The 11,508-nt window shown below is 54.6% G+C and overlaps 1 protein-coding gene across 1 annotated transcript; it reads right to left on the reverse strand.

The window, feature by feature from the left end:
* Positions 1-1,295: 1,295 nt before the first annotated feature.
* Positions 1,296-9,050, reverse strand: CLEC3B (C-type lectin domain family 3 member B). Its single transcript, XM_047696062.1, has 3 exons — positions 8,784-9,050; positions 4,410-4,508; positions 1,296-1,801 (listed from the first exon to the last, which is right to left on the reverse strand). Exons 1-3 carry the CDS (start codon positions 8,890-8,892, stop codon positions 1,401-1,403), a joined length of 609 nt encoding a protein of 202 aa, XP_047552018.1. The 5' UTR covers positions 8,893-9,050; the 3' UTR covers positions 1,296-1,400.
* Between the last annotated feature and the right edge of the window lie 2,458 nt (positions 9,051-11,508).

The following is an 11,508-nucleotide window of genomic DNA, read 5'->3' on the forward strand; positions in this document are numbered from 1 at the left end:
AGCCAGGGCATGCCACAAGATGGCCAGGAGCCTCCTGGGGTCACCAGGCCACTTTTCCAATGTTTTATTTCAGGAAAGCTCCAGTACGTGAGGCAAGCATCACAGTGGTGGCAGAAAGCCCAAGGCCCTTAGAATCAGCCCTGGGGTAAAATCGCGGCTCTGCCACTTACTAGCTGTGTGACCTCGAGGGAAGTCGCTTAACCTCCCTGAGTCTCAGCTTCCTTTCCTACGAAATGGGGATAATAACGCATCTTGTCCTGGGTGGATAAGATTTTAATAAAACAACATACTGGAAGTTCCTGCACTCTGGTGAGCTCAACAAGAGGTAGCCGTTATTGCTAGCACGGAGCTCTCCGTAAGGAGTGGGAAGGAGGGGACTCGCCAGTCAGGCAGTGTTGGCAATGGTCCTATGGGGCTCCTAGACCAGCCCCCAGGTTGTGCTGGGGAAGGATGGGGATGCAAATTCTCCCACAGATCACCTCTCTTCCTACCCCCCACCCCTCAGCCCCCAGCAGGACTCAGATATCAGTGCATCCCAGAAATGGATCCACACAACAGGAGGGGATGGTGTCACCCCTTCCCTGGAGTTGGGGAGGGAATACTGGATTCCAGCACGTGGAAGTGGAGTTTACAAAAGGAAACCTGAACGTGGGAATCAGGGCTGTGACTTTGACAATTACTGTGTCGATGTCAATTTCCCCACTTTGATAATAGTGCCTATGGAAGAAAATGCCCTTGCTCTCTAAGTAAATACACTGAAGCATTTCAGGGTAAAGGGGGAATCATGTCTGCAATTTACTGTCAAATGGCTTGGGAGGGGGGAGATAAAAGGATAAAACAAATATGGGGAAATGTTCATATTTGGAAGATCTGGATGAAGGGTATCCAGGAATTCTTGCAACTTTTCTGTAAGTTGGAAATTCTGCGATGTTAAGAAGTTATACAAAGGAAAAAGACAGCAGCTGTCAGGGGTTCTGTTTCCCCTTATTCTTTTCTGTCCTCCTGCTGAGAATCCGTTGGTGGTGTGAAGTGTGTGTCCAGCTCGCTTTCCCTCTCCTCTCTCTCCTCCTCCTCCTCCCTTCCCCCCTCCTCCTCTCTTCTCCACCTCTTTCATTTCCCCCTCCTTATGCTCCCCTCCACCTCTTCCGCCCCTCCTCCCCCTCCCCCTTCTCCTTCCATCCCCTCCTCCACTCTCTCCTTCCCCCTCTTTCCCTAGCCCCCTCCTCCCCTCCTCCCTTCCTCCTCCCCAGAGCTCTGGGCCCCGCCGGCCCAGCACAGGCTCAGCCACTCGCGGCCCAGCGGCACCAGCTTTATTTGCGCGAGCGCGGGCGGGGTGCGGGCCGAGCGGGGATCGGGGCTGCGCGCCCCCCGCCCCTCCCCCTCCCCCGCCGGCTGGGCGGCTACACGATGGCGAACTGGCAGATGTAGGGCAGCTTGTCGCGGCAGCGCTTGTCGAACCACTTGCCGTTGGCCGCGCCGGCCAGGGCGGCGCAGTTCTCGGCCTTGCCGCCGTCGGGCTGCGCGGTGATCTCCGTCTCCCAGTTCTTGTAGGCGATGTGGCCGCCGGTCATGTCCACCCAGACACCCTCGGACGCCATGTCGTTGAGGCCCAGCCAGATCTCGGCCTCCGCGCCCACGCTCTGGCGCAGGTACTCGTACAGGGCGTCGTTCTCGGAGCCCGTCTGCGGGGTGCCCAGCGTGCCCCCGCGCGAGATGCAGTCCTCGCTCGCCTCGTGGAAGGTCTTGGCCTGGGTGAAGGCCAGAAAGCATTTCCTGTGCACCTTGGTACCCTTCAGGCAGACTGCGAGGGGGAAAGGGGGGAAGAGACGGCAATCAGCCAAGGTGTCCAGGGTCCCCAGCCCCAGGCCAACCCCCAGGGCCCGGTCCACCCTCCTGCAGTCCCCGCCTCTGCGACCCTGTTGTGGGCCCTGGACAGCCCACCCCCACCCCAGGCTAGTGCTGTGATGGACACTGAGGCAGAGCCCGGATCCCGTGCCAGAGGACAGCCCCTAGCTCAAGGTCACCGCCCTTTCCTGGGCACCACACACAGTGCCAGTGTAGAGACAGGCTCAGCTCTGGTCAAGGCGGTGGAATTCTGAGGAGCCCGGTCAACGTGGGAGGCTGTGAACCTCCAGGGACTCCGCAGACATGGGGGAGGGGGTGGGAGGGAAGAACTGCCTTTTGCCATGGAAGAACTGCCTTTTGCCATGAACTTCGTGCCAGGAAGTCCTCACCTCAGGGGGCTGGTGCTGGCTAGGTTATATGGACTTTGGCCAAGCACAAAGGTTAGACATGAGAGAGATGTTAGAGCTCCCCCAGTAATCTTCCCCTACACCTTCCACTCTACAGATGAGGAGACTGTCACCCAGAATGGCACCGTGCTTCTAAACTTTCCCTCTGGGGCAGATACTGTTGGTCAACCCAACCAACATCCATTCTCCATTCCCTTCTCCCTTGTCTGCCTCCACTACAGAGGCTGGGAAATCTTCCTTCTTGCATCAAAGCTACAGGTGGTCATATGATATAGCTCTGATCAATAAGGTGGGAATGGGAGACCTTCACTCTCCTGAGAAATAGCTGGGCCACCTTTTCTCCTACATCTTGCCTTGAATACCGGCAGGATGCCTGAAGCTGGGGCAGCCATTTTGGCACCATGAGGCAAAGTTTCTGAACAAAAACTTAGAGCTACCCACTCTCAGACTCAATTTTTGTTTAAGCTACTGTTAGGTGTTCTGCTTACTGGAAGTCAAAGCTTGGTAGACTCTTCCCTTCTAGAGCCCCTTCACCCTACCTGCTATGTTAAGCAGGTTGTACAAAATCACGTGTTTGTCCACCCTTCAACAACAATTTCCTGAGTGTTGATATGTGGCAGACACTATGGTGGGCAATGTGGTGGAAGAGACAAGGCAATCAAATATGGCCCCTTTGCTCCTGGGGGCTTACCATCTAGTGAGGGAGGCAGACTTAAATAAGCAAATGAATAGATCATTACAAACTGCAATAAATACGATGAAGGAAGGAACATCATTTTGTGAGAGTTATAATTGAGGAGCCTGACTGAGATGAGTCATTACAGAGTTCTCAGACAGGAATGCCATATAGTAGGTGGATCTCGGGGGGGGGGGGGGGCAATTCAGGCTGCTGGAACAGCAATTACAAAGGCTCCGTGGTGGGAAGGACAGATTGTGGCACTTTAGAGGGACAGAAAGCTGGTCACTGTGCATACTGAAAGGAGAGACCTGGGTGGGAGGAAGTGGGTGCAAACTGCCCAGTGAGAAGGATGTGGAGGTCTCTGAGGAGGCACGAGGGGAGCAGAGGACCCAAGGTTTGGGACATGCTGTCAGAGAAGCATGAGAGGTGTAGGTGAGAGGTGAGAGGTAGCTGTGACCACAGGGAGATTTGTAGATTGCCCAAGAAGGGGCAATCCAGGTGATAACTGGAAAGGCAGCATAGCAGAGCTAAGAGCAAGACTGTTCCTTCCAGCTGTTAGCAAGACACTCCATGTCTTAGTGGGAAATGGAGGCGGGTTATAGTAATAAGCCCCAGCAGGGGTTTTCTGTACGTAGAGCACTTGGAGCAGTGCCAGGCCGGCAGGATGCTCACGTGTGAGTGTTACCTACTACTGTTTGTATTCTCTGTGCTCCCCAGGGCACACTTACAAAGGAGAAGGTGGGATAGAGAAGCTATGAAAGGAACATGATGTGGGGTGGGGGGCGGAGAGAGAAAGATGAGCTGGCTGGGGAGGGGGCCCGACCTTGCCCCCAGGCTCTGCAGCTGTGTGCCTGTGTCCACCCTTGTCCGGTGTGTGCCTGTGTCCACACTTGCTTGTCTGGTGAGCGCAGAGCCAGGAAGCCCCAAACCCACCTTTCCTCACACCCAGGGCGCACTGGGCAAGCTGCTCCCATCCAGATCCTCGCCTACTAACCAACCAGGTGAGCGTGGGGGAGGAACATGACCTCTCTGTGCCTCGGTTTCCCCCATTTCAAATGGGTAGGATAAACCCCGACTTGACATAATTAGGATGATGAAGAGCGTCAGCACCAGCAAACGCAGTGAGGCACAGGGGAGTGACGCTAATGTGCCCCTTAGGGCTGTGGGGGATGGGATGAGTGGAGGGTCCTCTGGGGGCTCATGAGGAAGGCTGCTGTCCCTGCTCCACACAGCGCTCCTGGGGCCATGCTTCCGATGGGCGGTAATGGGGAGGCTTTTTTTCCTTCCAGAGCATTCCCATAGGCACACGTGTCGGGGGATCATCCCCAGAGGAGCAGGTGGAGGAGGGGGCTCCCTGGATCCTGACAGCTGGGGCCCCGGTCCTCGCTGGAGACTTCCAGGCACGTGCCTGGCTGCCCTTGCCTGAGCCCTTCTCGGCTGCGCTCCCCTCCCCACCCGCCCCGCGCGTCTACGTTCACCTGTCTGCAGGGCCTGCTGCTCCTTCAACAGCGCCACCTCCTGGGCCAGGTTGTCCAGCTGGTTTTTGAGCTCCTCAAACATCTTCGGGGTCACAGCATCTAGGATGGACACATTCACAAAGCGGTGAAGAAGGCAGTGAGAGATGGGGGTGGGGCAAGGACGGGCTGGGAGAAGCCCTCGCTCTATCGACCACAAGGGGGACAAGGGAAAAGAGGGCCCTAGACCTTGATACTTTGCACTGCTTTCTCCCGGTCCCCGCTGATGGTAGTCTGAGGAATCGCTTGTCATTCTCCACCTGCCCGGAGACCCACACTTCACCTGCTCTGATTCAAGAGAGACCTGTGGTTTGTTGAGGAGTGTAGCTGGGGGTCGTTTGGAGTTGGGATTGGCAGGGGCCGGGGAGGGGGGCATCCCCAACCACCCTCCCAGCTCCAGAGGAGAGCAAAGCATAGGAAGCCGAACCAGATGCCCTTGAGACCTGCCAAGTTCACCTCCCAAGGCTGGAGCAACGGGACACTGACCAGCAGAGCACGCGCTCCAGCCCGGGGCGTGGCGTGGTAGAACAGGTGCGCATGTGCAAGGATACTGAGGTCTCAAGGGTGTGAGTAACCTGGGGCAAGTTGCTCATCTGTGAAAGGAGATGATAATGGCCCCACTTTAGGGGACTCTGAAGAAAATAGAGACTAAGAGTGAGAAAGCACGTGAGCAGCACTTGGCTCACAACAGACCCTGTGACCCATATAAGCATCTCTTAGAGAGTCCCGCTTCACAAAGAGGAAACCAGAGCCAGATGAAGATGGAAGAGCGCAGAGCCAGCAGGGGGCAGGGCTGGCTGAACCCAGGGCGCATATGGTTCTGGGCTTGATCCCCCACACCCCCTTGTGACAGCCCAGGACCAGAGTCCTAACGTGAGCCATCCTGAGCACAAAGACCTGTTGGGAGCTGGTTGTGCGGGAGCCAGCAGGGGAAGGTGGGAAGCGTCTCTGTGTGTGTGTGTGTATGTGGAGGGCTCTGTGGGTGGACCCCCGTCTTACTGAAATCCCAGGGGCTTCAGAAAAGGCTGTGTGGCTTGGGGTGGAAGGCGGGGAATTGCTTCCATGGTCCATTTAGCTGTGCCTGCATGGAGTCCAAGGTCATGAGCGATGAAGTCAGAGCTTTTGTCCACCCATAAGATGCTTTTGCACCTCAAGAATCTCAGGAAACAAATGCAAGCAAGAAACATACTTGTATATACAGAAACTAGTGATGCAATTTACCAAATATGAGGAAAATAGCACCCAGATGAGCAAGGGAAAAAAAAGTGGGGGGGAGGATTTAGGGCTGGCAAACTAGCCTGGCAGGGTTATGTGTGCCTCGTGCTGGGCCTCTGTCTTGGCAAGTTCATGGCAGCTCTGTACCAGTCATATAATGTATCAGCACAGGGTGCCAAGTGAGGTGGTGCAAGTTGGATACTGCACAAAGGCACTCAGCTGAGGGGACTAGTGAGGGCTCATGTCTAGTCCCTAGCCTTGCCCTGGCTATGCTGGGTCAGATCAGAGAAAGGGGTGCCTTTCTATAGTTTGGCAGCTCAGAGGGGTACCTTTGTAATTTGCACCCAGGTGCCCATGTGTGCAAGGGGTCCTCCAGGAACTGGTCAAGGAGGAAGGCACCAACAGTGCTCCACCCGAGGAAGGTGTAGGAGTAGGGAATGTCTACAGCTCTGGGCGAGGAATCAGGAGGCCCTGTGCTACCCCTCTCCGTTTTTGAGCCTCAGGTTCCTGATGCCTGTGATTGAAATGGACACCCTCCAGGTTCCCCAGTCCCTGTTCTGAGTGCCTGTGAGCCCCCTGCAGCCATCCTGCCCACCTGAGCCTCCCTGCCAGGTGTGGCCACACAGCCACTAGAGCTCCAGCCACCTGAGCCTTCCCAGCATGCATCACCCCCAGCTGACCTCATACAGCCGGCAAGGGAGACACCTCCCGCCTAGGAGCAGATGAGCTCCTGTAAGCACCCAGAGCTCTCCCCTGACCCTGGAGGCCGGGGAAGGGGGAAGCTTGCCACACAGCCATCCTCTCTTCCCTTTGCCAGCCTCCCCTATGTGTTCATCCCCCCCCAACCCCATCCCAGGCACCATGTTGCTTCCTCCTCTGGACTCCCTTCCCCACTTGTGCACATGGCACCTACAGCTAGTTTGTTTCTGGGATTCTCAATCCTGGTGGCTCCTTGGAATCACTGGAGATTTGTGGAAAAGGCAGATGCTGCCCCATCCCCCGACCCCCAGATCCAGCATCTCCAGGGTTGGGGCGCCCAGGCTCCTGGATTGTAACAGATTCCGAGATGGTGCTGGCACCCAAGTGAGAGCCACCAAAGTTCCTGGGCCGATTTGCACCTTAACAAGCAGGGTGGTGACCCTTCCCTACGGTGCTCGGCCCATATATCGGCGCCTTTGTGGAAAAGCGCTCTGGAAGCATTTGCTTGTGGAAGGAAGCAAACCAGGTGAGTCAGAGCACACCGGAGCGAGTTCCTGAAGAGGCCAGTGCTGGACAGAACATTCCACCAGTGTCATCAGCGGTCCCGAAGGCCCCCAGGGCGCCCTCTCTGTGGAGACCCCCTAGGGCCAGGTTTGCATGTGGCGGTACCAGAAAGGACCAAGTCATTTTCTGGTTTGGCCTTCTCCTTTTTCATGAGATACATGATTTGCATGATGAAATAACTAAATACTACATCTCTGGGAGTTGAGACGTTAGCAACTATTTTCCACATTTAAAAATTCTATTATCTGCCTTTAGAACTGTGCCTCCTTTAGAAGACCATCCCTGGGTGGTAATTTTAGCTAATGCTCATGGACACAGTTGTGTGTGATATTGACTCTTTGCTTTTTCATGAAAGTTTTGCGGGAGGTAATACCTGCATATACCTTTTCAGAAACCCAAACAGTTCAAAACATTACAGTCTCCTTTCTGACTGACATTGCCTTCAGCTCCCCAGTTTTTCTTCCCAGAGGTAATCACTGTCACTAACTCTTGTGGATCCTTCCAGAAAAAATCTGACTCACATAAAAGGAAATGTGGGGGTGCCTGGGTGGCTCAGTCGTTAAGCATCTACCTTCGGCTCCAGTCATGATCCCCGAATCCTGGGATCGAGGCTTGCATCAGGCTCCCTACTCCGCGGGAAGCCTGCTTCTCCCTCTCCCACTCCCCCTGCTTGTGTTCCCTCTCTCGCTGTCTCTCTCTCTTTCAAATAAACAAATAAAACCTTTAAAAAAATTAAATAAATAAAAGGAAATGTGTAGTTGTATATAAACCCACATTTCAAAATAATTGTCGGCATGGTAACCATTCTGTTTTGAACTTTCTGTCCTTAACTTTATAAACTGAACCTTGGAGGTCATTATCTGGCATCCACACATCTGCTCCGTTCTCTGTCACAGCCCTGGGTGGGTAGGTGGGGGGCGTCTCCACTGTCCCGAGGGACCTTTCCACATTCCACTAGTCCACAGCCAACGGGCAGCTGTCCATCTACAGAGGAGGCTCAGAGAGCGGCCTGAGGACGGCCCACAGCCCCTCGCCTTGCCTCTTCTAGGCTCTTGGCTCTGGCTGCCCCTTTCTCTGCCTAAATCCACATTCTCATCCCCTGGAACTCTCTCTCGGAGCCTCAGAGCGTCAAAGCTCTGTGGGGGTGACAGGCCGGTTCATTGCCATGGCTTTTCGCTAATGTTTTCTCAACACAGCCTGGGGTGACCTCACCACAGTCACGCAGGCCTCCAAGGGCAGGCCCTGCAGCAGCCAAAGGCAACCCAAGGACACCCCAAACCCAGAGGCAATGGAGGGCATGCAAACCTGCTCCTGGCATCCTAGTTTGGGTTCCCACATTTTTGTTTTCTCAAGACTGCGTGATACGCTATCCCATGGAGAATTAACTGGGTCCTTTCTTTCCCTGTGCATGAAGTAGATCATAGGGGCCAAGCACTGGGCTTTATAGCATTAAATCCTAACCAGACGGCTTTCTTTTGGCCAATGCCACCATCCCCATTTTATAGTGGAGTAACCCCAGGTTTGGAGATTACAAAGCAGAGCCCATTGGCATTGCCATACCCCAGGTTTGATTTCTTTAACATATAGGAGGATGGAGATGGGGGGAGTGGGTGTCGGTTTAGAAGATCTGGAAGGTTCTGTCTCATTCTAAGAGTCAGGGATCCTTCCAAGTCTGACAACAGCCCCTGATACTGAAGAATTTGCCTAGGGTCCAGGGGTAGCTCACAAAAGTTCCCTGGACTTATCAAGAAGGAAAATGAAGGGAAGGAACATAAGAAGCCGTGACAAAGAGGGTGATCAAAGAGGGATAGGACAAAGAGGGTGAACAAAAAGGGACAGGAGCCCTGTCCCCCTCCTTACCTTTCTTGACATTTGCAGCCTTCTTGACCTTGGGGGTTGGCTGCTCAGCGGTGACCTGGGTCAGGAGTGAGAAGAGGCAGAGGAGCAGGTAGGCCCCCCAAAGCTCCATGCTGTTGCACCGGCTGGGGCTGCAGCTCTGCCTGCTTTGGCCTGGGTCCGGAGAGGAGTGGCGGCCACCGCCCGGCCCACACGTCTTAAGGCAGCAGCCACGGGGACCTCTGTCCAGGAAACCCTCCCAGTCGGGGCTGCGTGGCTTGCCAAAAAAAAAAAAAGAAGAAGAAGAAGAAGAAAGAAAGAAAAGCCTGCAAAAGAGGCAGGCCTGAGAGAGCCTGGCTGCCCAGGGAACACCCACCCAGGGATCTGGCCCTGCCTTCTAAAGCAGACTCACTGTTTTCTAGAATTCTTTTTTTTTTTTTTTAAGATTTTATTTATTTATTTGACAGACAGAGATCACAAGTAGGCAGAGAGGCAGGCAGAGAGAGAGGAGGAAGCAGGCTCCTCAGCAAGCAGAGAGCCCCACGAGGGGCTCGATCCTAGGACCCTGGGATCATGACCTGAGCCGAAGGCAGAGGCTTTAACCCACTGAGCCACCCAGGCACCCTGTTTTCTAGAATTCTGATATATACACGGTCGTTGTCCAAGTGCACATCTCTTGAGCAGTTTCATTGGGCAGGAGTAGAGGTGCGCCCTTCCCCAGCATTAGCTCAAAATAGGTACACTCCGTGACCTGGGGCTCGGCGCCTGACTGCATAGATAATTTTGTGGTTCTGTCTTTATACATTCGGTGCATCTTTGGGTAAAAATACCAGGGAATCCTCTCCTCGCTTCACATTTCTGTCTCTCCACCATCCTATCCTGAAGCAGAGGTGACCACACGGGGGGAGGGGGAAGACACGGGACAGGGTGGAGCAGGAAGAAAAGACCGTCCTGGCCCAACAGGGTGGAGAAGGGCATCGGGGGGCGGGGGGGTGATGCAGGGACAGGGACCCTGTATGGAGAGCTGGGGTCCAAGTGAGGACAGGAGGAGATGATCCTGCATGGGAGGTCGGGTGCGGGGCCATGGACGGGATAAGAGGTAGGTTACATACAGGGCTCCATCCATCAAATCAGCAAATCTGTTATAGACCAAGGGAGCCGGTTTTCTCATCATCTGAGACAGGAGGGGCCAATTCAGAGAGGCAGGTAACTAGAATGGTGGAGGATATCCCATGGTGGCGGATAACCATTAGAGCCATCGCTGTGCGACTGTGGACTTCAACACATAAAGATGAGCCCATGCGTTTAGATGGAAATGTGCACATCGGGTCCCGAGCTGTCACTAGGAGGGCCGTGGAGCAGCAGCCCCTCCAAGGCCCCCAGCACCCCTAGCCTCCAAGCACCGGCTTCTCAACCCAGCTTCCCGCAAAAAGGAACCAGAGTACCTGGGCGAGAGGCCTGATTCCAGGGCCTGGGCAGGGAAAGTCAAAAATGAACAAGTTGTTTTTCCAGAAAGCAGGCAAGTGAGTGCTCAAGGGATGACGGAGACATGCCGGGAGCACTCGGAGCTAGCTTGGGGGAGCTCCCAGGGCCCGACGGTCAGCAACTGCGGTGGCAACAATGAAAGAGAAAACCACAGCACGCCCAGGTGTAAGTAAGTGGACACGCTGCTTATCCGATGAGGAAAGAGGTATTTTCAGAGATCCAGATAACTTGTCCACAAAACGCTTTTCCTTTAAAAAGAGAAAAAGAGTAAGGAAGGAAGACTGGCAGACACTACTTCATCCATCGACCCCAGGAAGCCTCCCAGCTCGTGGGGCAGGTGGGAAGCCTGCAGCCCCTGAGCTCCTGACGGGAACGCACCACCATGTCCGTCCGTCCGTCCATGAGATTCTTGCCAAAGAAACATCACAGACGACTGAGCCGCTGAGGCCTTACTCACAAATGCTTCGGGGGACCAATGCTCTCCACATGGGAATTGTCAATTTTCCGTGAGCACAGGATTGTTTGCAAAGAAAATACAGTACTCTGTAACTTGGCCTTTTCTTCCAAGAAGCCTGCCAAGGAGCCCTCTGTTGAGCCCACCCTTGGATTTGGGGAGGGATCTGGGTCAAGAACAAGCACCCCCAGCCCTTTAGCGCCGGGAGCGGGGGAGCAGGCGGAGGAGGGCAGCGCAGGGCAAGAGAAAACGTGCTGTATTTTTCTTTCACTAACTCCTTTGGTTTCCTGGTTTTCTCACCTTGGCTCTTGGGGCGCCAAGGAAATGGAAGGAGTTTGTGTCAACTATGGGGCAGCCAACTATGGGCACCCCACATTCTCGATCCTAAACACGAATGGGGGTGGAGATGGGAAAGAAAGAAAGCTGGAGAGGCAGACGGGGCCGATCGCAAAGGGATGCTCCAGCCACCTTAACACACTCTGGACACAGACCAGAGGGAATCGAGGCCAGAAAAGAACCAAGCAGGGAGGGCTGTGATCAGAGCTCCCTGTGGAGAGAGTGTTTTGACAGCTGAGTGGGGCTGGACTGAGGGGTCCTGGGGAGGTACATGAAGCACCTGTCCCACATGAGCCCCCAAGCAAGGTGGGATCACAGCTTCACTGGGGGAGCGGGACTCTTTCCTGCCCAACCTGGCAAGTAACCTGTTGTCCAGGAAGGGGGCTTTTGTACAGAGCTTTCTAGAAGGTAGGGAGCAGCGTCTGGATTTTTTACCCTGCAGCTTTTCCCAGGTGTGTGTACATGTGTGTACAT

Source organism: Lutra lutra, chromosome 1, assembly GCF_902655055.1.
Source record: "Lutra lutra chromosome 1, mLutLut1.2, whole genome shotgun sequence".
Classification (NCBI taxonomy): domain Eukaryota; kingdom Metazoa; phylum Chordata; class Mammalia; order Carnivora; family Mustelidae; genus Lutra; species Lutra lutra.

Bases quoted from the DNA above. Each gene is read 5' to 3' on its own strand.
- CLEC3B (XM_047696062.1), bottom strand. From the start codon at position 8,892: ATGGAGCTTTGGGGGGCCTACCTGCTCCTCTGCCTCTTCTCACTCCTG. The intron at 4,509-8,783 runs GTAAGGAGGGGG...TGTCCATCCTAG, and splicing joins GGCTGCAAATGTCAAGAAAG to ATGCTGTGACCCCGAAGATG. The intron at 1,802-4,409 runs GTGAACGTAGAC...TCCCCCTCGCAG, and splicing joins GCAGCAGGCCCTGCAGACAG to TCTGCCTGAAGGGTACCAAG.